Here is a 25654-nt window from a genome sequence, read left to right as displayed (position 1 = left end):
GTTTTTTTATTTTCTTTGAAGCACTGTAGAACATGGAAAGCAGAATTATCTGCATTTTGTGAAATGCGTGTATTGTGTATTAAATTATATAAGCCTGCTGAGATTATCTGTAAGCTCACTATTTAGGAAAAACCAGATGTCTTATTCTCTCTATTCTGCTGGTTCAACTCTTCAGGCAACTCCTGCTACCTCTGCTGCCTCTGCCTCATCACTCGTGCCAGCCCCACTGCTCTTTGGGCCCTTTGCTAAACAGATATAACTCACAAACCTATCAGAAAATTATCCAGTTTTGCAGTATGGTTGACTTTCTGCTGGAATCCAGTGAGTTCCAGATCTGTGGAAGGCAACCAGTAGGATCCAGTAGCAGAGAAAAATAAAAAGGTAGATGAGTCAGACTTCATTTTGATATATCAACTGCTAGAGCAGCTGAAGTCATCCTATATAACTAAACCTTACTGTAGCATTTGTTATCTGTGCATTTGAGAAAGAAAAGTAGGAAAGTTGCACTGTTGTAATTGCAGGTTAAGACATCACCTCCATACCTGCATTTGACTGAATGCTCAGTTTTATGAGCTACTCAGGGCATTATTCCCAGAGGGTAAGTCCTAATGTTACCCACTGCTTTTTACTGTCTCCTGTAAAAGCCAGAGCATAGGATAATAAGATATGAATAATTTCTTCTCTAAATGCAATCACTTCATGTACTGGAATAATAGGGGTTTGGGGCCAAAAATGAGAGTCTCAACCCATTTCTGCTGTATTATAGGATGAAACAGACTGGGGATATGTGGTTGGATGCGCTGAATGCCAGGGAAAGTGTTTGTGAGTAAGAATGAGAGGGAAGGCCAGCTAGGTGGATATCGTGGTGGGAGTCTGTTGTAGGCCAACTAGGATGAAGAGGGAGGTGAAATATTCTACCAGCACCAGGGAGAAAGTCTCACAATTACTAGTCCTTCAACTCACCAGATGTCTGCTGGAAATACAACACAGTGGAAGAGGAACAGTCTGGGAAGTTCCTGGAGAGTGTGGAATATCTGGTGAAGGAGCCAAGTAGGGAAGGCACTGTGCTGAACCTGTGAACAGGTCTGTGAACAGAAAAGGGCTGGTGGGTGTTGTGGTGGTTGGAGGCTGCACAGCAATCACAACGTGATGGAGTTTTCAGTTCTCCAGAAGGAGGGAGGGAGGTCAGCAGAACTGACTCCTTGGACTTCTCCTGTTTAGGAGCCTGGTTGACAGAGTCCCTTGAGAGTCAGTCCTGAAGGGCAAAGGAGTCCAGAAAGGCTGGGCATTCTTCAAGAAGGAAATTTTAAAGGCACAGGAGTAGGATATCCCCATGTGCCAAAAGATGACATGGGGGAAGAAGACCTGCCTGGCAAAACTGTCTGGTTGTGGCTTGGATGGGTGTACTGGTTTAATAAACCATCCTGCAAAATATAAAATTAATGATAAAAATCATGATATATATATATCATCATATATCTGGCTGAATAGTTGAAATCTTTGGTTTACTAGAGAAGTACTAGGAAATGGTGCAGAATTCCAGCAGATTGTATTGTAGATGCTGATTATATTTTATTGAAAATATTTTTCAAGTAATGAAAGTGAATGAAAATATTATTGCCACTGATTTTAATATGAGCAAAACCAGGCTCCAAATTTTAATTCTTTGTACTTTGCTTTCCTGATTAATACTTCTGTATTGCTGTGCTCTTTGCATTCACTATTTGCTGTGAGGAAATTGCTGATTTTTATTAGTATGAATTTTCTTTATTAATACTGCACATTCTCAATTGTTTCCTTCATTGGTAAATAGATCCTGGATGATATCTTGCTTTCTGATTCATAAAGCTGACTTTCCTATTTAGGGATCAGTTTTATATGCATTTTGTTGTATTGCTCAATGTATAGGCACAATATAATAGGGAAGCTCTGGCACAGCAGAGGAGGGTGCAGGCTTGTAGGACAGTGGTTTAAGCTGGAGCAGAGTGTGAGATAAATCCAAGGAGAATTTGGACTGTCACGTAATTCCACAGGAAACACTGGAGCCATCAGCTATAAACACATTTTCAAAGAGAACAGATAACCTAAATGCAAAATTGCTCCACTTTGAAAGCAGAGAAAACAGCTTCACAGAAAGGTACGTTGAAACAAGGCTGTCAGTTCACAGCCTCACTGATGTGCAGTCTTTACTTCTGGTGATCTAAATATTAATTCCTCAGTTCCCTCTTTTCCACTTCCAATATTCCTCTCAAATCCTTTTCCACTGAACATTTCCATTACAGATTACAGTTTGCTGTCTTTATGAACAGCTTTCTACAACCACAAATATCATCATCTTCTAATAAGGCAGGCCTGGCATGAACCACTCCATTTTCTACTGAAAGAATATTGGACAGTGGGATGGTGGTGGTTGTTATTCCACTGTATGCATACTTAAATGTGGAAAAAAAAGAAAAAAGAAAAAAAGAAAAAAGACACAAACCCCTGGAATTTCAAAGTATTTGGCCAATTTCAGTTTTCCTATATTTTATGCTGTTTATTGGATGACAGACACTATCCCACAGTAATTGAACTCCATCAAAATGATTTAATTCCACTTAAAAAAGCCTTAGCCTGTGAGGAAATGCAGACCAGGCCTAACACAGAACATCAGTTGCTTGTTCACTGATGAAGTGAAATGGGCTGATGCCTTCAGTGAGAATGGTGTGAATTCAATCTCTTCTGATGCCCATCTATTCATAACAAACAATGTAAAATAATATTAGAAAATAATGCTTTGGGAGATTTTCCTACTCTAGATCCTGTAGCAGTCTTGGTTGATTTCTAGAAAAAATAGTGCTCATAGAAAAAAGGAAATAATTTAGTTTTCTAAAACAGATTAGGAAAGACAATAACAACTCACTGTAAAAGCCTCTAATTAGAGAGTTCTGTACAATAGTTTTGCAGGAAAATTCACCCTATCCTCAAGAAAATCCTTTGAGAATGTTTTAATCTAGCTAGTGTTAAAAATCCAGTGTCATGTGCCACTTATTCTAACTTCCATGTACCAGTAATCCTGCATTTATCCAGGGTACTGGTTCAAGACATATTTCACGTGTCCCTTAGCAATTTGTCACTTGTTCAACAAGTGCCTCAGTGAACAGAAACACTGCTAAGTTTATATTATGGTATCAAATCCTTACAATAAGGAAACAAAAAGAATTAGTACGTCCAAAAGTATTTAAGATGGTATCAAAGACATTTCAGGAGAAATTAAGCACTGTACAGCTAAGAAATATAGAAGAAAAAAATCTGGCTTTTCCCCATTTGATTGATAAATCGATCTCCCTCATCAATATGATTATTTTCATGGCTGCAGTACACTGAATTCAGCCCTAATCTGGAATATCACCTTTATGGCACTTTTTTCAGTTGACACAGATTGATAACAGTTCCTGCTAAAAGGGCATCAGTGACACAGCAGGACAGTGTCAGGTGAGGTGAGGCTTTCCAGCAGAGAGAAGATGAGTTATGAGATAAAGTCTCAGCCCACCCCAACGATTATGTATGGAACTTGTAGGTCATGCATATGGATGATTGCAAATATTTTTCCACTGTTTATTGCTTGGTACCTGAAGTCTTTGCCCATCCATAAAAACTTTAACAGACTCTTGCTTTTTTTTTCTCTTCATCTTTTAATCCCGTGTTAAAAAATTATTATTAGCTTAAGGATAGGTAATATAAATTAGTTTTCAACTTTGCACCAGAGGCAGAAAGATTCATAAATAACCTGATTTTAAAATTTGTGCAGGAGTATTTTTGCTGAAAGAGTTCTGTCCCATGTTTTGGGTTTTTGTGCTCCAGAGGTGCCAGCATCTGGCTTCAATAGAAGGTAACTGGGAGTCATTAGTCAGAGATTTACTTGAAAACTCTTCTGAATGTGGATTTTACAGATGGTATAATTTCAGGTTCATCTTAATCTGAAGATCTGAGAGAAATGATAATCCTTTCTGCACTGAGGGCTTTTGTAAGGTGCCTTCTCAGTTCCCTTCACACAAAGGGGTCTAAGGCACTCACTAAGGAATGATTGGTGATTTTTGGAACAGCTTGACAAATGCTTTTTTTATTCTGCTTTTTACTCTATCACAAAGATGATCATCCTCTGAGCAATAGAGAAATTACATGATTGTCCAGAAGCGCAAGCTGGAAACAAGGTTTTCTAAGGTAATAAATCCTGGACATGAAATACCTCCACTGTTCTTAAAAGAAAGAAATAAAATGGTATCTGTGTCACCTTCCTCATACAGCTCTGATTAGGGCACGTGGTGTTTCTGGTGCCACAAAGAAGAGAAAAATTAAAAAAAAATAGAAGTGCATTATGACTGACACCTACAAATGCACCTTCCAGAAGGAATGGTGGAGCTGTTGCTGTCTAAATCCTCTAACAGGGTTACTCAAAGTACCTTTCCTTCAATAGTTGCTCTGTGTCCTGCTGCTCTTTCCTGTTGTTCACCAGACCTATAGACATGAAACATCCTTGAAACCTTGATGTTCCCTTTGATGTGAACCTCTGGAGCCAGTGTTGGGATCCATGTCATAGGTTGCCATTCAGGGAGGAGCCCCCTCCCTGAGCTGAGCCTGAATGGCAACATTAGAATACGCAATTGGATAGTTTAATAATTTTCATTATTAAACTCCACAGAAGCCGTCAAAATAGCATATCTGCCATGACTGTCCAACAGTTCCTAACCTTCTCTGTAGTGTGAAGTTCCTTTTCTGTGTTATAAAGCCCTCATCTCCACTGTTCTTCCTTGATTGTTCCATCAACTTGTGTCAATGGCTTAATCTTCCTTGTTCTGTCTTGCTTTTCTCAGTTTCAGATGTGTATGGCTTATAAAAAAAATCTTCTTGAAGGAGATATTTCCTTTAACACTTTTGATAGCATAAAAATGTCTCAGAGTATTTGTTGCATTCAGAGCTTGGAGAACAGGTTCATCAGACTGGTATACTGCACTTTTTGGAATGTCTTTCAAATAAGGATTTACTGATAAACATGCCAAAAGTCCTGCTGCTTTTATAGATAAAGACTAATAAACATTTTGATAGATCATCACTGGTATGCACTTGTCAGCTGCCTTATGATGTACAAGTTTTTTTGAGAATAACTTCATGCAGACAAGTCGATACAACATTCTTGACTTCCACTGCTAAAAGTGCCAGTGCTGTTGTTTTGACATATTGAAGTGTTTATTTTTATAAAGTTAATTTTAAAACTACTCTTGTTCTTGGAAAATGAAAAACACACCAAGTGTCTACACACTAAGTATTCTAATTGCAAGGTTTGAAATTTTACATATATTTACTGTTTGTTTTAGAAGTTGTCTTTTCATTACATACTGTGTTCCATTCTCCTCAGGGTCAAAGGATTATAGTGGGATCTCCCTATAAAATGGTCTTTTAAGGACTGGAGCTTATATTTTGAATCAGAAAACCAGATCTCCTAGGATATAAATGTTTATTTATCCTATTAGAATAATTTCAGTAATGCTTAGGATTCAAATCTCTGTAATGAGTAAAATAACCAAAATAATTAGTCTGAGTAAGATTCATGAATAAAAATGTAGATAAGTCAGTATATTTCCTGCTTCCAATTAGATTTTCTATGATTAAAAGAATGTTAAAGTTTTATGGCTAGTTTAGAACATGAAATGTACTCAGTTCAAATGTATGAGAGTCTTTTCAAAGGGGTGAAATTTTAATTTTGTATCAAATATTCTACTTGCAATAAGTGAAGGGAATTGGAAGCTTTATACAGGTAAGACTTTAAAATTTAATTAAATAGTTCAGAGTTGTGAAATATTTTTTTCAATTACCAAAGATAATTCTGTAAGTTTAAATCATGCTCTGTTCCCTTGAGGAAGGTTTCAACTTCCAATGGCAAAATCCTAACTGCATTTCATTTTGCATTGTCCTGCAATTGTCCCGGAAGTCTTGCATTCCAGCTAGAAATTCCTGCTTTCTCTGCAGGAATCTGTACTGCCTATCCCTCCTCCTCTCCCTGGGAAGAATAAATCCTGGGCCTGTTCTCCCCAGAATGTATTCAATTACACATGCGATCATTTACATACAAGGACCTTAAATCTGCTTCAGCAATACAGCATCTGCCATTTAAACCAGCTCCTTATCCCCTTTTATGAATATTTTAATGCCAAGAATATAAGCACACTTCTCTGCTATTTCCATGGAAACCTGAAGAGGGACTTGAAATGAATGCAATGGAAAACAGAAGTTGGAGGAGAAGGAATCTGGAGTTCTCACTCTCTGCTTAGGATTAGGTTCAGGACTCACTGGATCAAAAATACTCTCTGTTATAACTGAGTCCAAAATTAATTATAGTATTTCTGACCTAATGTTTAAACAGTAAGTTGAAAATAGGGAATACAGTCTTTTTGCTTTTAATTGATTGAATAGGAAACCATTCTACATTTCCTTAAGAAATCCAAGGAATGGACAAGTGATAAGCAGCTTTGCAAAGAAATGAAACCCTTCCAGCCTGCCAAAGCTGGTAACTTGGTTAGTTTTCCCCTTGTTTGTCTGGTGTAAGTAATTCTTAGACTATGTCTTTCTTGATTCGATCCCAGATCCATTAATGAAGAGCTCTCCAAGCAGACAGCAGTTATATTACAGAGACAACATTAATAAGTTGATTTGTTGCAAAAGACCTCAGGCAGGTTGCCGGGAGTACTGCAGTGTTACTCCATGGAGTAAGCCTTAAAAAAATAGTTAGTAGGACTTGTAGTTCTGTAATAACAACAGATCAGGTGCTCCTCTATTCTGTTTGTTACCTAAATTGCCATTACTCTACCAGCACTTCCTATGATTCCCCTTGTCATCCCACAAGAAACAATTCAAGCAACAGAGTAATTTTTTTAAAATAAGCTAATAGTGCTGTTTTTATTGTCTCCTGAGAACAGGAGAGTCTCAGGAGACACTTCCTTGTGAACAGGCCTTCACTGTGTGTAACTCAGCACATCTGACACCCCTCTTGATCTCAGTTACCAATTTCAGTTGGGATTAAGGTGGCAAGCTAAATAATGTGGTATACTCAGACACATGGAATCCCAAGGTTTAAGAAAAAAAAATCCAGTCTCCATGAAATTCGTAATAAATAATAAGATTTGGTGATGGATGTAGAGAAGGAACAGCCTTATCTTCAAGCAAATTCTAAGATTAGTGTAAAGCACCACAAGAGCTTTTCCCCAAGGTAGGAGAGAAGGAATTTTAGACTAGTACAGTAGGATCAATTTAAAAGTAGCCAAGCCAAGATTCTTTATCAGATGCCAATACACATACACATACTTCATACACACCAAAAGGACTCTTACTGTACCAGGTTAGTGAGGAGAAAGGGACAAACCACTATTAAAAAAGAAAAACAGTTAAAAATTTCATAATTTTAACAAGCTTTTAATATTTGGCCCAGTCCTTGTCTCATAGATGTTGGGGGTTTTTCCTCATTCCTTTGCAAGTTTGAATTATTTTGAACTGTGCAAACCTCTGTTTGCACAATATGAACAATATAGACCATTATAGGGAGATTTGATTAACCTCTAATGGTACAAAAGCATATAAACACTGTTTTATCTGGAATATACAAGTTAGAGAAGGAAATGGCACTGGAAGAGTGAGAAGGTTGGGAGTCAGTGAAGCATTGTGGGCTGAGGATGAGGTGGAGCAGAGTTTAAGTGCTCTGGTGAAATCAAATGATTAAGAGATAGAAAAAGGGAGAATATTGTTGTTGTAATCTTATTTTGACTGTCTCGTTTCTGTATATGTTGATCCAGGCTTTAAATTGATGATATTTTTTTCCATGAATTTTATGCCTCTTTCAATGAATATAGTGGTTTTTCTGTGATTAATGAGGGCTCATATGATAAATAAGACTGTCAACTGCAGGAACACTGCCATCATCTGCTGCCGAGGGAGGGAAATGGGAAATGAATGGAACACAGGATTATAGGAAAACAGGAAGTTCATATGGCTAAAGCAGTGGAATGCTACTGAAAACCTGTACTAAGACCTGGCATAGGTCCATGTTCCTTTTTAGTTCCAAATGTGTTCCTTAAATGAAAATTTACATAGGTAATCCCACATTCTTCCTTACTTTTCTCAAAGGGTAATTTGAGATTCTGTGATCTGATTTGTAGTAAGTCCCATTATTCAGAGCTACACCAGATATCGCTGACAGCTTGAAAAACCTATTAAACTTTGTTACATAAATAAATACATGTGTGAAAACTTTGGTTTAGAAAATTAGGTTGGGTGTCTAGAATTACTGGGTTCTTTCTAACTATAATTTCTCATTGTATAGATTGTTTCATTCCCTATTTATAAGCTGCTTTTAACAGCACCTCTTGATCTGACTACATGCTGTGGAAACAAATGTAGTCAATGAAATATTCAGATACAATAATTACAAGCTTGAGAAGAAACCAGTAATTCTGTCTTTGGAGCAGTTCATAAATAGCAAGTTTATAGTAAAGCATGAGTCTCTAAATTGAGTTGTGACTCTAAAGACAAACATTGACTAACATGTGACATTGTCCATCCTGCAAGTTGAATGAGACAGGGTTCAGTGAAAATGTGTTCCTGTAACCTGAGACCACAATGGGCGGTTGTTTGTTTTGTTTTTTTTTTTTTAAATTCAATCTTGATCAACCAAAATTATTTTTACTTTAGAACTTCCATCTCAAATATGGGAGAAGCTTTTTTCCCCAGCATATATCACCATTTCTTTCCTTTAATTCTTCTCCAATTGCTTTGAAATGACTTAATGTAAATTATCTCTTGAAACCGCTGATCTAAATCCCATTAATGTTGCTTAAAACCAGAAGAATTTATTGAAAGGGAAGACAAGATTCTCCATGGTGCTAAACATTCTGGTTTTGCACTGAGTACTCCCCTCAGCTTGGCAAAAGGGGCCAAGATCAGACCCAGATTTAGACCCTCTAGTTGAGGTTGCTTTGCAGTTTTCCCTCTATCTTGCTTTCTCTTTCCTTTTCGTTCCTGACTCTGAACACTGACCTCTGTGCCCCACAGCCTTTTTGTTTCTTCCAGGTTAGTAGGAGGCAACCTCACAACCCACAGGATGGCAAGCACCTTGTTAGAATTCCAGGCAAGGGTGCTAAAAATAACCACTTGCTCCTGCTAGTTAATCTTTCAACACAGATGGGATACAAAGGGAAGGTACCTGTTGTTCCCACAAGGGCCAAACTCTGTAAGCATCCTACAAGCATTTGAAAATACCTTCAAAGGTGCAATGCAATGAAAAGCCAGTGTTCCTGCAAGAACTTGTGAGGGCAAAATGCATCCTTCTCCAGATGTCACACAGGCTGATCTCAGGTTTTGTGGGAATTATTTTTTTTTCCTTCCTGCAGTGAATTTCTCAGTATAAAGTGGTACTTACCTTTTTTGTTGTATAATAGGCTGGTTTTATTGTTCAGCTACTACTGAAGAATGAAACTCCTGGCCAACTTTTTCTGGTCAAAACTGGCTCAGCATCAATGTGGGCCAGTTTTCTTTCTTTCTTTTTTTTTTTCCTTTCCTTTTTCCTTCTGTGTCTAAAGAGAAAATGTAATTCTCTTCCCATCACTCAAACACTCCAGCGCTGGACAATGCACGTTACTGGAGGTCAGTACTTAGTTCCAAGCCCCCTTGCCTACCTTTTTTATGAGAAACACTCTCTGTTCAAGTGACAGTGAAGTGTGTGCAACAACCTCTTTCTAAACTGGACAAACCTAATGGGAAAGGCAAAATTGTCTGGGAACTGTGACAACGATGGGCATTTAGGAAGGACTATGGGAACAGATGAAGCATTCCCTGGTATTTCCTGCAGTTTACCCTACGAGATAACCAAACCTCAGATTGCATCAACATCTTTCTGTTTAAGTGCCCTTTTAATTTAATTGCTTTTTGAACCCAATTACACTTTTATGACTTTTACTGTTATCATTATTATTCTCTAACACCTCATGACAGAGTTTTACATTTAATTATGCACTGTATGGAAGGAATACTTGTCTGCTGTCAGATAAGTGAATGTGATGTTTCTTACTTCTGGCATTGTATGAAGTGGTGCAAAAATCATTCACTATTCACCATTTCCATACCATTCATGGTTTTATGGGCTCTACTGTGTTCTCTCTCAGCTATTTCTTTTTCCAGGTTGAACAGAAGTAGTTTGTTTAATTTCCTATGATAGCCATTCCATGCTTATGGTAATTCCTGCTGGTTTTCTCTGTGTTTTAATTCTGTTGGACTGTTACAAATGATCCCTTATCTTTATCTATTAGCTTTCATAAAGATCCAGAGTCTTGTTTTTATGCTTGGCTTGATTGTGTTGAAATGAAAACCTTTTTATTTGATAAGTCTTCTTTTCTTTATATAATAGTTTATCAGATTGGACTTTTGTCACTGACCTTTCAGATTTCAAATGTCTTTTTTTTATCCAGAGAAAGGGCATTCAGAGGCACCAGATTTTGCAATCTGTCCCCCTGCCATTATTCTGTTACACAAAATTACTGAACTCACCAGTGCATTCTAGTGGCACACTAGAGGAAAAAAGTAATGGAGGTCTTTCATTTTTTAAAAAAATATTAATTCCCTTTTATATTGTTTCACTTCAATTAAGATAGACAATTGTCTGTGTGACAGGAACCAATATTCACCCCATTAACACTCTTTCTCACCCTGCAATGCATTAGAAAAGTGCCTGTTTCAAAGAAGGTGCAATGAAAAGCATTCTTTCTTTACATATAATGTATCAGCCAGAGCTTGGGTGATGCATAAACTATCCAAAAGGTGGGTTAGTCAGTGGCCTGCACCAGTGAATAAACAGTGAATAAACATCTTGCCCATTTCTGCACTAGTTCAATAGTTTAGGGGCGACTCTAAGGACCAGAGAGCATGAAAGAACAGAAAACACTAAACCCTGGGTGTTCCACAAAGGCCACAACTCCATTCTTTGGCCATTTCCTTTTCATCCTGCCTCACCAACAGGATAGTGACTCTTTCCATCAAAGGGATAGCCCTTAAAGTACCCTCTTAGGGATGCAAAGTTTGAGATCTGCTCAGAACTGGGTGCATAAAATTGACTTCTTATTTACGGATTCAACTACAAATCCGTTTTTACAATTCATGGAATTACAGAAATGTGACCTCGGCAGGTCTGGACTGTTGCCAGCAGTAAATCAGGCCAGCTATGGCTTTACCGAGTTAGTTGAGTGAAAAGCCTTTATGGAGGGAGATTTCACAAAACTCAGCAAATTGTTCCAGTGCTGAGCTGGTGTTAGAGAAACCCTGACATCAACTGTGAACCTCCCAAGCCTCATTTAGTGTTCATGGCTGCTTACTCCTTCCTCTGATGCTGCTGGGAAGTTTTGTGTCATCACCCTTGAACTACGCTCAGGTCATTGTAGGCTGTTCTTAGATCACCCTTTGGCCTCTTCTGTGCCAGCCCAAACAAGAGTTCCCTCAGCCCCTTGGTGAAGGTCAGTGCAGTGTTAAATTACTTATCCTGGGTAGATGTAGATTAGATATTAGGAAGAAATTATTTACTATGAGGGTGGTGAGGCCCTGGCACAGGCTGCCCAGAGAAGCTGTGGCTGCCTCATCCCTGGAAATGTCCAAGGCCAGCTTGGATGAGGCTTGGAGCAACCTGGGCTAATGGAAGGTGTCCCTGCCTATGGCAGAGAGTGGAATGAGATGAGCTTTAAGGTCCTTCCAACCCAGACCATTCTAGGATTGTCTAGACCCAGAAGGCTGATATTAAGCTTAAAGGTCTCAAATGAGGACAACTAAAGTCCTCATGTGTAAAATTGTGCAACATTTCAGCTGTGTTGGGTATGTACTTGGAATGTTCCTTTTGCCCTTGGCTAAGTAAATAATCTAAAGGCCTGGAAGAAAACAAAAACAAAGAAACCACCCCACTTGAAAACACTGAGCAAGCTTTGAAATCAATTGAAATATGCTACAAGGAATAGAAAAGCTGACCTCTATTACCATATAGACAACTCAATCTAAGGAGAAAACATCCAGATATTTACAATTAAGATATGGATGTTCGTGCTACTTTGAATATCTTTTCAAGAACTGTGAGATTTTAAATGAATATATTTTTAACAAGAAAATGTTTTTAAACTAGATTTTTTCTATCCTCTGGAAAAATGCAATTTGCTTGGAGTATTGTACAATGCTTAAAAAAACCCTCTACCCCTCCAAAGCAAGGCTAGGTATTATATGGTGCTAATTTACTTCTTAGAACTAAGTGAAGAACTACCTTAGTTTGTACTCAGGAAATCTTAACTTTCTGGCACTGTCAGAGACCATGAAGATTTATTTTCCTATTCTTTTTATGGCATGTTTGCCCTCCTAAAACTCCTTGCACTGCACAGTGATACCCAGAGCAGCAGTGCATGTGCTTAGAGCTCAGATGTCCAGAGGCTTCTGTAGCACAAAGCTCTGCTGACCTTTGAGGTGGGAAAAGGAGAGTCTTAATAGTTGTTTGCTGAGCAACTGAAATATTGCAAGGCCTCCTTTAAGGAGCAAAAACAAGCTCCCTGCCCACTTCAATGATTCTCCTGGGTGCTTTTACTGCAGCCAAGGCAGTGCTGTCCTGGCTGGACACTGTGCAATGGGTAGGTTTAATATGTTGGCCCATTGTGCCTCTAAGTTTCTCTTGGCCTGTGTCAGCTGCAGTAGCATTCCTTTTGCCAATGTATCCTTATTACTGCTTCCCAGAAGTGTTGACTTGTGGTGTTGTTCTGTCAGGCACAGGACCAATATTGAGTGCCCCATATTTCTCTTCTCTTGAACATACCTTTTTCTAGAACTTTCCCCTGGACTTGTAATTCTCCTATGGATAATGATAAATATAGCCCCTATCACATGCATGTTTTATGACTTCTAAATATAATTTTCCTTTACTTAGCTTGCTTAAGAGATATGTGTAACTGGTCACAAGCAGTAAGTCACTCTACATGTATTTCCCCATTTCTGTTCTGCCCCTTTTCTTGTTTGTGGAACAGCCTTTAATACCCTGGCCAGACATCCAGGAGTAGCCTTTATCTGGATCTTCTGGCATTTCTATGGAATGGTGACTGTCGCACCCTTTCTGATTCTTGAACTCAGTAACCTTTTCCACTGTTCTTCAGAGAGTTTTCTATATATCCTTTCTTTAGGTTCCCTTTAATTTAGAAGTCCTAGCAGAAGCACCTGTTGTCCTGCTCCTCTGCTTGGAAATCCCCTGTCTCAAAATCTAATCCTCCAGTCAGGAAATTTAATCAAACTTCTTTCTCAGCTCTGCTCTCCTTAGTATAATCATAGCCTGGTGTCAGACTGTACTTTCTGGGATTAACAAATCTGTATTGGTCCTGATCTAGGAATATCAAATACTTTTAATAGATAGTATTAAAAAGTGGTTTACCCCAGCCTGTCACTGGCACGTGTATTACACATATGTAACTACGACGTATCAATGTTTAACTTAGCACAGACTCCTAAGACATGATTTGCTGTTTCAGGGGATCAGTTTTCAAAGACAAAAGTTCAGGACTCTGTTAAAGTAATACTCTCAATTAAATCTGCTTTGTCTAATCTAGTCCACAGTAAGCCTTAGTAACACTACAGGTTTTTTTCCAGTCACGGAGATCATACATGATAAAATATTCATAATGTTTTCATTGTCATCCTACACAATAGCCAAGACTAAAGGTCCTCATGTAATTCTCATTTGTACTGCCAGATCCAGTTATCATCTGCAGAATTTTATGTAAAGACAGTAGTAACACTCAACAGGCAATCATCATGGGAGCCAGGATGCTGCAGCACTGCTTTGTGAGGTTTATTTTCCCTTCCTTCTCTGGAAAAGGTATCAGACTGCTGCCCCCTCTGCCAGTTCTACATTGTACAAATTGTATGAACAATTACAGGACATTATCTTTAAAATAATGAAGAAATAATTTGGTAGTTTACAAATTTTGTTTCCTAGTGTGTTTCCACCTTTCTGCACTTCTCATTTCTCCTGTGTGCAGGACACTGAGAGGAATTTTGGCAGGAAGGACATAAATAGATGGCATGTGCACGTATGGATCTGTACGACAGGTATTGACAGAGCTGCTTCTAATTGTCCCAACCTCCCTCCTGGTTTGTTTATGTGACTGGTCAGGAATTCCTGCACTGGTTTTGGACTGATGTGACATTGTTTTGGTGATGGATAATGAGTTTGTCTGCTTGTAGAATAAGTTAAGCTGCTAAGTGACTTAAGAAGACTTCTTAATGAATTCACAGTGGGAATTAACCTTCTATGTCCCCCTTTCTTATTTTGACATTTTGGAATACCCAGCATTTTCCAGGAAAACTTTGGGATCCTGGGATTGGAAACTGTAGCCAAAACAATGTTGTCTAGTCGAACCTCAGTTGCTTACCCTGTCCCTTCTGGGAGATGCCAAGGCTAGAAACTGGTATATACAGGACAACAGGGGTAGAGTGTTTTATCCTAGTTTAATCCTACCTCAGTGAGGTTCTTAGTTTCTGGGAGAAGAATTCACAGAGTGAATTGGATTAAGGCTGTTTACTTCTCTCCAACACATGGTTTCTTCTTTTTGATTTTTAAATTAATTTTTTTAACTCATTAAATTATCTTAATTTCCCCCACTTCCCCACCTGATCCTTTACATTCTTGTAGGAGTCTTCTTCCTTTGAACAAAAGATGAATCACACAACAGTGTTTTCCCTTTTAAATCAAGTTTCTCTTATCCAGCACTCAATCAGGGCTGCCCAACTGCTACACAGGAGGGACATTTAAACTAGCACTCAGTCCAGGCTTTTTTGCAAGAAAAGAGTGTCTCTTTGTATTTATCTTGCTTTCTGCATCATCTGTAGTTTTTCTCTGCAAATTCTGCTTTCCCTCTGCCTTTATTGAAGCATAGTTTGAATTCCTGAATTGCTTTGTCTGTGCCTGTCTTGGGCAATGGTATTTCCTTCATTATTTTGTAGGCTGTCATTATTTCAGAATGGATTCGATTTTGCCTGGTAACCTTAAGGAAGAAACAATGTTTACATCCAACTGATTCAGTTACCTTTTTACCCCACTACCCTTTCTTCAAATACTTCAGCTTCACCTGCTTTCTTTAGAAGGTCTAAAGTTGTGGGTCTCTAAAGACACTTGAAACAGAGAGGAGAGATTGGTGCCATGTTGTGCCATAGCTCAGAGCTGCAGCACATGGTAAATGTCAGCCACTACTGCAAGGAAAGCCTCAACCAGGAAATAGCAGCAGCTTCCACTGGTTCTTCCAAGATTTACTGACATTTAAAGATTTTCTAACTTTTCTGGAAAGCAAACATTGCTATTCCTGCACAAATTTTATTCATTATTGTTTATGGTTTACACAAGATAAATTTTATTTAGTTTGGTTAAGGTTTTCAAATCCCCAAGGGCCTACCAGTTTGAAAATGATGATGAAAGAGAAGCAATGACTGAAAGTTCTTAGGTATAAAGTAGAAATGGCAGTTAATTCCCTTATTTGTGATAATTTCTCTCTTCATAATTTTTCATTTTTAATCCCATAGCTCCCCCAGCTGAGACTAAAAAGCTTTAATGTGAAAGCTGTAAGGAGATACTACATTTCAATTTGGCTCCATTTACCAAGTTGCTTTTTTTCTTAATTACTTGCTATTTTGATAACTGGAAACTCTTAGTTGTTCTGAACTCTTTCCTGCTAATCACACCTCTACAGTTCCAGAGGATGACCAGGGACATTTGTGTGTTTGCAGAGTATTGGAAGAATAGAAGCAGCCATCTGTTCCTTAGCAAGTTCTTTCCCTTAAGCAACCAATTCGTTGTTCTTATGCTCAGAGAAGAATTTGCAATTAGCCCCCAACAAGGCCATCTGGATAAAGCACTGGCATTATCTTGCTTATACCCCAGCTTGTATATAATTATAAAATTAAGCAGCACATTTTTTTCTGACCACCTTCAAGATTCCAGAACTGGAAAAGACACTGCAGAGAAGAATAATACCTTTTCCTATCCTTATTTTTTCTCCATGTTAATAGAAAATTTTAATAACACCTTTGGGAGTTGTACAATAATTTATTCTATTTTTATTATAATGAGCCATAACCCTCTCAAGTTCACTTTCCATATGATATGAACAGTAGTTTTGCAATATTAACAAAACCAGAAATGAGCCTGTTGTGTCAGGAGCATATGAGTGGATACATCACATATTTTCAGTGTCAGCCTTCATCTTAGAACAGTGGACATACCACCTCTTAAGATATAGCAGAAATCACCTGGCTCTTGTTCATTGCAGTTTGAAACATGGTTGATGCACTGAAAAAATCATAAGACACCACCTGGAATTTATAAAGGCCTTGTCTTGCCATGTGTAATTTTTTCTCTTTGGTTTGGATTTAATTGTTTGTCATTTAATTCCATGTGGAAAGTGTGACTGAACACTATTTCATGTCTCCATGTTGACAGGTGAAAAAAAAATCAGAATAATTTCAATTAGTTTTCTGTACTATATATGGAAGTAGGTGCTGCCTGTTTATTTTTCCCTAAAGTTTTCCTAATTACCTGGATGACATTTTACTGTTATTCACAGCTGAAGGATGGGATGCCACCCAGAGGGACCTGGACAAGCTCGAGAAATGGGCCGTGGGAATCTCATTACATTTAATAAGACCAAGTGCAGGTGCTGCAGCTGGGTCAGGGCAACCCCAGGATCAATCCAGACTGGGGATGGATGGATGGAGAGCAGCCCTGGGGAGAGAGAACGATGTGGGATGCTGGTGGCTGGAGCTGGACACGCCCCAGCCCAGAACCCCCCTGGGTGCTGGGCTGATCCCCCAGTGTGGGCAGCAGGGCAGGAGGGGATTCTGCCCCTCTGTCCCCTCAGGTGAGACTCCCCTGCAGAGCTGCCTCCAGCCCTGGGGAACAGCACAGGAAGGACATGGAGCTGTTGGAGCGAGTCCAGAGGAGGCACCTCTCCTACAGTGAGAGGCTGAGAGAATTGGGTTTGTTCAGCTTGGAAAAGAGAAGGCTTAGGGGTGACCTAATTGGGGCCTTCCAGTACCTAAAGGGAGCCAACAAGAAAGATGGAGACTATTTACAAAGATCTGGAGTGACAGGACAAGGGGGAATGGCTTCTGTGACAGAGTAGGTTTAGACTGGACATTAGGAAGAAATTTTGCCCTGTGAGAGTGGTGAGGCCCTGGCAGAGGCTGCCCAGAGAAGCTGTGGCTGCCCCATCCCTGCAAGTGTCCAAGGCCAGGTTGGACGGGGCTTGGAGCAACCTGGGCTAGTGGAAGGTGTCCCTGCCCATGGCAGGGGGTGGAACAAGATGATATTTAAGGTCTCTTCCAACCCAGACCATTCTAGGATTCTAGGATTTGAAGACTTGGGTTTTCCTTTCTGACACATTTCCTCATTGTTCAGCGATACAGTTTCCTACCTGTGCTATTAAAGTTAAATCATGACATGGATTTGGGGGTTTCATTTCCCAAAGTATATCATGCATTTATACCATGCAACCACAGCCCTGCACTGGTATAATACAGCCTGCACCCTTGTTGGAAAGGATTCTTGATTAACTTGCTTTTAACTAAAATAAATCCTATTTACTTTAGCTAAGGATTTTATGACTTTCAGATATCCAGCCAGTATTATAATAATATTACACTGAAGAAGAAATTTCTTAGGTGTCAAGATCAACAATTTACTATTTTTTTTTTACATCAGATCACCAAGTTTACAGTAATTTAAAACTGTCATCCTCTTGTACGTGTTCATTACATTTCATAATTTATGGAAGGGTTTTAACTCTACTTTTGTCCTTGGATTACAGACTCCACGGGAGGATTTGGGAGCAGAGGGACAGTGTTATGACTCAGTACAAAATACAGTAATAAACAAAAACCTCTTAAAATGCAATATCCCCTTGGCATGATTATACTGAGAGTTGGCCAAAAACCTATATTAGCTCTAAAAGATTTTTTTCAGCCTATTAGTAGCAAAAGCATTTCGACTGAGATAAAAATTTAATTATCAGCTACAAAATCAGGAAAGGAAAGCATGAGTATTTGGAAACAGATCTATGATGTTTTTAGGGGATTATCTGTTATGTCAGGATTTGCATTGTGAAAATAAAAAATAAATGCTTAAATACATTTTAAAGCTATGTTTTCACACCTACAAGTCTGTCTATTTAGAAAGTAGGCTTGAGTTCAGATGACCCCACCTTTACAATGGCAGAAGCAAACAACCAACCCCCAGGAGCTGAACTGTGTAACTTTGCTTATATTTCAGTGTGTCTTTAGGGTTGGGAGTCAGATCCCCCCATGCTGAGGCAGTGCCAGCCCTCACGGTGTCCCCCTGTGCTCCTGGGGCTTTGGAAGGACCAGGAACTGCCACAGTCTGTGGGTTTAGTCTGTAAGCACTGTAAACACAGAACGAAATCAATGCCTTCATGGAACTCTGAGTACAGAGGATGCAATTCTGACCACATCAATCCTTAGCAAATGAAAAGGAATAGTAACACGAAGTGAGGAAAGGAGGAGAGGTAATTTGAAAAGCTTATGTAACCCAGTTTGCTCCTGTTTCAGCAACTGTGCATTTTTAAGGGCTAATTTTTTCAGGATACTGTTTTAGTGCAATAATAATGATCCAAACTGTTGCAGATTTCCTTTGAAGTAATAACAATACATTTGCATTCTCAAAGAAGCCCCACAACAAAATAGAAAGTAAATTTTAAATAAATGATATTTTCATATTATTTTTTGTGTAATAAACAGTGAATGATTTTTCTCTCTTTATCTCACCAGTTGCCATATAAAATGACTGTAGTGAAGTCAAGGGAGATGCACTAGACACAAATGACACAAATTTCAGGAGAATTAGGCCCAAAATACTGTTATTTCTATCAAAAGCCAAAATCATCCTGTTGCTTCCACTTTCCAAACAGGAAAACCAGCCAAAATACTTCACAGTCAAACAACAAAAATGCCCGAGCTCTTGATTATTTTCACAGAATCACAGAATATGTCGAGTTGGAAGGGACCCACAAGGATCATTAAGTCCAACTCCTGGCCCTGCACAGGACCATCCCCAAGAGTCTCATCCCCTCTGAACAAAAGCCAGACAAGTGGAACATGAACATATTTGCAAAGTCTTGTAAACAAAATATACTCTTTGTTTCTGATATCCCAAATCCCTCCTGTTCACTTACTCTGGGCCACCTCACAATGTACACATAACGTTTTCAGAAACCTAAACGTGCTGGAAACCATTGACCTTGCCAAAAATGCTCCATTAAGATATTTTCTGTATCTACTTTTGACAAGACTTAGGTGGTATTTATTTTAATAATCTAGAATATTTTCAAAACATTACATCTGTTTACACCTATTTGGAGGTGTAAACCAATGAGTAAACTGAGCCTCCCAAGGGCCTGGTACCATGGACAGCTCCAGCTGCAGCAGGAGGAACAGTCACAGTGGCGACACGAGGAAAAATCCTGCCGGTGCCTGATTTCTAACAGAGCTCTCTGCGTTCAGTCTGGAGCAGCATTGGATTGTAACTCCAGTAATGGAGTTTACCTACTCAGGGCAGCAGACAGATGTTAAACACATCTGGCTAAACTCAGCTTTCAGGTATAAACATTCAAGTTGTCCCACCATAGCAGGATATGGTTACTGTGCATTCTTTCCAGCTTCCCATTATACAGTAAGGCAAGGAAAAAATTCTATGTATGACATGCTAAACTACACATCTAATGATGTAATGTTATAACTGGGCTGTATTAATTCCTTCAAAAAATTTAAAAGCAGAATGTTTTTGTGGTATGAAATCCTTAGAAAACATCCCTATTAAAGAAATTTGTTATCAGTGCTAACCAAATTTGAATAGAACCACGTTTTCCCAAGTTGCACCTATTGTTTCTAAATCTTCAGTTTTAGAATTTTTCCATAGTTGCCAAATATTTTATAAAATAAAGGAAGGAGTAGTCTGTGGTGAAATATATTGTATGAAAATAAGTGAATTCAGATCCCTGAAATTTCATGGTCAGGTAAGATGGACAGTGACCAAATGAAAGAAGACTTGTTTCTAAAGGCAGATTTTGCTCCCTGATAGACAGTAATGTATTTTGTGTGCTTCCCACAGTCATGCTGAAACACTACTGTTGACACCGTTGTTTCCTCTCCTACAGAGTCGAATGGCAGAAAGTTTGCGTCTCTTTGATTCCATCTGCAACAACAACTGGTTTATCAACACTTCCCTCATCCTTTTTTTGAATAAGAAAGATCTGCTGGCAGAAAAAATCCGCCGCATCCCCTTAACAGTCTGCTTCCCTGAGTACAAGGGCCAGAACACGTACGAGGAGGCCGCAGTCTACATCCAGCGCCAGTTCGAGGACTTGAATCGCAACAAGGAGACCAAGGAGATCTACTCACACTTCACCTGTGCCACTGATACCAGTAACATACAGTTTGTGTTTGATGCAGTGACAGATGTCATCATTCAGAACAATCTCAAATACATTGGCCTCTGCTAAGAATCCTTGGGCTTAATCTGTTTTCCTGGAGCGATAAAAAAGGGGCTGACCACTTCCACTTCTAGTGGGAAAAAAGGGGGCAGTGCTTAATAGCCCAAGGAGAGAAAAGGGAAAATCTGATGTATGAACACAGTTCCTCTTATGGCCCCTTAACTTGCTACATCATTTTCCACAAATAAATGTTCTGGAGAGTGAAAGTCTCCTCTCCGAGAAAACCACACACCCCTAGTGAAAAAAAAACCAAACAACCAACAGCTCAAAAACCCCAAAAAACAAAAAAAAAAGAGATTGAGGCCTAACTCTGTGGAGATGTTTCACCACAGTCACTGCACTTTTAACCCATTTGTTTCATTCCATTTCCTACAGTGGGAGTGTTATCATGTTCTGTGTAAGAAATAATTCTTCATCCAGTTGTCCTAAAGTTTTATTGACATAAAGATATAAATCTGGTGAGTGGCAGATGAACTCGTTTGCAGGGTGTGGAGCAGAGTGGTTGTGTTGGGGAGAAAAGCCAGTTCAAACCAGAAGCTACAGAACAGGAGAGTTTAAGGAAAACACTGCTGTAATTTGTAGAGAACGGGCACGTCCCCACAATCTTGGCACCCCCAGTGAGGAGTCCGTGCACCCCCACCCTGTATGCACAGGCACATGCACACAGATATACGATGTACACACCTCTGCTTTACTTCACTCTTTCTCATGGACACCTTGCCTGTTAAAGGAATTGTTGGTGCGCAATGTTTTGTGATTTCCAAACTGACAAGCAGCTCCTTCTGCTCTTTAAGGCTTCAAATATGCAGCAAACCCCCCCAAAATTAATCTATGACTAGGCCAAATTAAGGTCAGTGTTTCTTCTACTGGTAAGGAGTTTTATACATCGAAACAGTCTTCTTTTACATCTTTTTTTGCCAAATCTTGTGGTGTTTCACAAAAACCAAACTATATTTAAGAAGTAGGTTAGTGTTCCTTTTTTAATACAGATTAAAAAAAATAAATCACAAAGCAATTTTTTAAATTATTGTTGTAGTGTCTGGGTTGCTGAATGTGAAAGTTGCCAACGGACAATTCTGTTCCACCGCTCCAAATATATTCTGGGAATTGTAATGTTATATTTCCCAAGCAGCAGGAGCCATGGAGATTGTGTAGTATATAGCCTCCAAAGTCTTTTTTTTGTTGTTTTTTTAAATTATTTTTAAAATGTGATGTACTATTAGAAGGTTAAAGATGAGCGATATGAACAATAACTAAATGTCTTGATATTTCAATTTAATAATTTAAATTATTTACAGTTTAGTGAAATTAAGGAAACTGAAGAGATGCATTCCTCAGCTCCAGGTTTCATCTCAGAAAGAAACACTACTGGATGGAGTAACATTCCGGCAAAAGTTTGAATGCATAAGAAGCTCTGTGGGACTATACTGGAAAATCTCTAATGGATCATATAGACCCAAGTCTTTGGTCAGTTGATTCTTTCCCCTGCCATAGAAAAGACTTCTTAAAGACTTCAGTGTAAAGTTGGTGTGTAAATAAATGTTTGATAACTGTAAAGCACATACGTACACAGAGACACAGACACACATGCACACTGGAAAATCACCTTCTACTTTTGTTCCCCTGATGTACTATGATTAGTGCAAGAAATCTCAGCCAAGGGCTTTCAGAAAATTAAAACAAAATAGTTAATAACATCAACATTTAAATTGTCCACTTAAAAAATAAATAATTCAAATGATACTGAATGTGTCTATAGTGTGTTCATTAATTAGTGTTATGACAGTTGCTTAATCAGGTAATATTTGGGGTGTTTTCTTTCCTTTATGACAGACTGCTGCAGTTTCTTTTATTTGCTCCAGATCTCCTTCCTTGGTTTATTCATTAACATTCAGCAATTTCAATATTAAGCAATTACACTTCAGCAACTGAGTGAGATTTAAGGGATGTGTTCCCATTAATCCCATAATAGCCTTACAAATTCTGGTTGCATGTTATTGTTATACTTTTGGGGGAGACTTAGTTATAGACCAAGATCACTTGTTAGAGTATGGTGGATAATTTGACTCAGGCCCTTTCACTCCCTTAATAATTTCTGACACCAGCTGAAAATATTTGATAGTGCTTGGATAGCTTTATTCCTTTGATTGCTTCTTGGCATTGCTACAAAATGCATTAAAAAAGTCCTAATCGTTCTTATCTTATGTTTAAGAATCCTCTTTTGACCTGTTTGAGAATATCAAAATGCAAGCTCGGATTTTTCTAAGTGACCTGGAGACTTCAGCTAATGATGAGCTGGGACTGCCAAGAGAACTACAACACTCTTGAAGGCAGTGATTCAAGCAATAATAATTTTCAACCTTGCTAGAGAATGCAAAATAAGAAAAATATCCCCTGAGGCTCAAGTCATAGGTTAAGACTCTTCAGTCCAGACAACATAATGGGGAAAAGATCTGTCTAATTTTGAACATGGTATTTTTTCCTTGTACTGAAGACACAGGGGCCCTTTAAACATTCCCTGATAACTTCCAGCTGAAGAGGCAAAGGAGCCAATGAGGCTGTGCCTTCACGGTATAAAAGGTCTGTCATGGCACAGAGGGAGGATTTAGGTTTTACTTGTAGAGGGAAGGTGCTGCTGCCTGCTTGTGATGTTTGCAGTCAGGCTGCTTGACTCGGTAAGGTAACTGAAAACAATGTGGTAATTGCTGGTACAGGATTCTCTGCACTTTGTTTACTGGCAAATTGCTGTCATTTCCTTGGGAAATTGTACAGCATTTCTAGTCTGATTTGCTTTCTCTAGTGTGATACCCTGTTGTTAGCTGGATGAACTGTGGAAAGGGTAGGAAGTTAGTCAGGGCTTCCTTTTCCAAGGAAGGGTCAATGAGATGTTATGCCTCCTTCACCTCCAGCTTTCATGGGACTGTGGCCATTAAAGAAGGGACAAGAAAACACCAGCATTTCGTTACAGCACAGCTTCAAGATAAGAAAGCTGGATAAAACCGAAAGTGTAGTCAAGTTATGAGGAGGGTAAGACACATTGTATAATAAAAACAAATCTTTATTCAACTAAGAAGGCCCTTCCAACATAAATATTAGAGCCAACCTACAGTGAAGTGGAGAACCTAGGTATTTGAACAAAGGCCTAAGGGGATGTCTAAAGAAAAGCAGCCAGTTCCATTTCTCATTGAGTGAATGCTGCCTCAGGAAGGAGAAAATAAAGTAAAACACCACCTCTGTTCCCACTTGACTTGAGAAAAGCATAGATATGGGGAGGAACAAAGAACTAAATAATTGAGTTTAAATAATCAATTCATATAATTGTGTTCTCTGAATAGCAATTTCTTGCTATTAACTCTAATAATTTAATTCCTATGATGTTTTTGATCTTAATATTCTGAGTAATTCCTGGTTACTGTTTTCTAGCTGAAGAATTCAAGATGTTAAAATAAATCCTGGTTTTATACAGAAAATTCTGTATAAAAATGTGATTTTATAAGAAAATTGAGGTATAGGAAAGTTAAAACTAAAAAGTCTGGGGTGAAGACAGGTGCTGAAATTAAATCCCTTGACTCTTAGTCATCCACCTGGATAAATCATGCAATTAAATTTGCATCTATTTTCTCAGTTCTCAGGTTTATCAGTGATGCAGTGCACTGCCACCTGAAAGAGCTGCATTAATACAGCTGGGATTTCACTTCACCTGGGCAACAATGACATTCACAGAAGAGATGTCCCATCTGCTGCAGTAAGAATGCCATCTGTCCTTTCAGCACTTGTACTCCATGCAGCAAAACAAGTTTTGAAGGGAAAAAGGTATCCTTAAACAGTCCTTATCCACACCTCCAGGTGGTTATGATTTTTCAAGGGTGGAGTAGTGGAGACACTGAGAGTCAGTAATGTAGGAGAAATATTAAATCTTGGGCTCTTCCCAAATAGAGGTTCTGGCAAGCTTAAAAATCCATTGCCCCATCCAATCCACCTCCATCTTTGTCTAAAAGGATTTAGTACCCCAAAACAACAGGACAGATAATAGGTAAGAATTATTTAACTTTTCCAATATTAACCATATCATAATGAAAGATGTTTTTTCCTAGAACTACTTTTGCAGTTGTTATTGCCCAGGTCACTCATCATTGCATAACACCCTTTCACTAATGTTGTCAAGTATTGTGTGTGTCAACTGATTGTTTATACAAAGAGTAAAAGTTTTGCTATTTTTTCAATGCTCTGAATGTTCTCTTCCTGCTGGTTCTTCTCCCTCTTTTATCCTCTACTAAATACATAGCCTATCTATCTTATTTTTGTCTTTCTTTTGTCTGTTAATTCTTTTCACTCCCAATTCCCAAATCTTCGTTCGTGAAGCCTCGCCATGAATTCTTTTCACTAAGTTGTTGTTTCTTCTACAAATGTTACTCTTCAGGGTTCTCCCAGTCTTTGTGGATTTTCCCACCTTATGGTTTTTAACTATCCCGCTGTTCCTGGAAGATACTGGTATACATTCTTAAATTTAGGAATCAAAAATAGTCTGTAAGTGGATTTGCTTAAAATAACCTCATGTTCCTAAATTACTCTTGTTTGGAGCAAGACCAGGTGTCCTGGCACAGAGCTGAGTGGAGTCACTGACCACCTCCCAGTTAACACAAACAGCTACATTGATGCCAAGTGAATGTGCAGCTTTTGTCTCTTTGTCCAGCACAGAACATATTGCTTTATTGGCCTGCAAATCTCCTCAGCTCTAGAGAACATCAGCAGTCGAGCTGTGGGATGGTGCATTAGCTGCTGACTTCCCCCAGCTGATCCCAGGTACCTCCTGTCTCATTATCTGCTTGGGAGGTGTAGCAGGAAATACAAAGAGGAAGACAGACAGTTTCTTGGCTGAAGAAGGCTGAATTACCATTTCTGTATCTGTAAGTTGTCAGATGAATTATGTCAGGCCTTAGGACTCTTACTACCTACTGGAAAATGTGTGGCTATCCCTGATAATTCCCCAAATTGTCTCATAGCAAAAAGTTTTAGCACCTTTCTGTTTTTCTTGTGAGTAGCCATCTGTATGTGAATCCATTCTGCAG

At 38.8% G+C, this 25654-nt stretch overlaps 2 protein-coding genes across 4 annotated transcripts in view; one reads left to right on the top strand and one right to left on the bottom strand.

The window, feature by feature from the left end:
* Nucleotides 1–22328, top strand: part of GNAZ (G protein subunit alpha z) — a 53145-nt gene extending 30817 nt beyond the window's left edge. For both annotated transcript variants that reach the window (XM_027696772.1, XM_027696773.1), the window contains one exon: nucleotides 20250–22328. In XM_027696772.1, the coding sequence (XP_027552573.1) occupies nucleotides 20250–20594 (345 nt within the window). In that variant the 3' untranslated portion in view covers nucleotides 20595–22328. The remainder of the gene's footprint in view (nucleotides 1–20249) is intronic.
* Nucleotides 1–25654, bottom strand: part of RSPH14 (radial spoke head 14 homolog) — a 76730-nt gene that overhangs the window by 47046 nt on the left and 4030 nt on the right. The gene's annotated exons all lie outside the window — the stretch shown is intronic.

Source organism: Neopelma chrysocephalum, unplaced genomic scaffold (genome assembly GCF_003984885.1).
Source record: "Neopelma chrysocephalum unplaced genomic scaffold, ASM398488v2 Primary Assembly neopelma1_116, whole genome shotgun sequence".
Lineage (NCBI taxonomy): Eukaryota > Metazoa > Chordata > Aves > Passeriformes > Pipridae > Neopelma > Neopelma chrysocephalum.
This window is presented reverse-complemented; position numbering and strand designations above follow the sequence as displayed.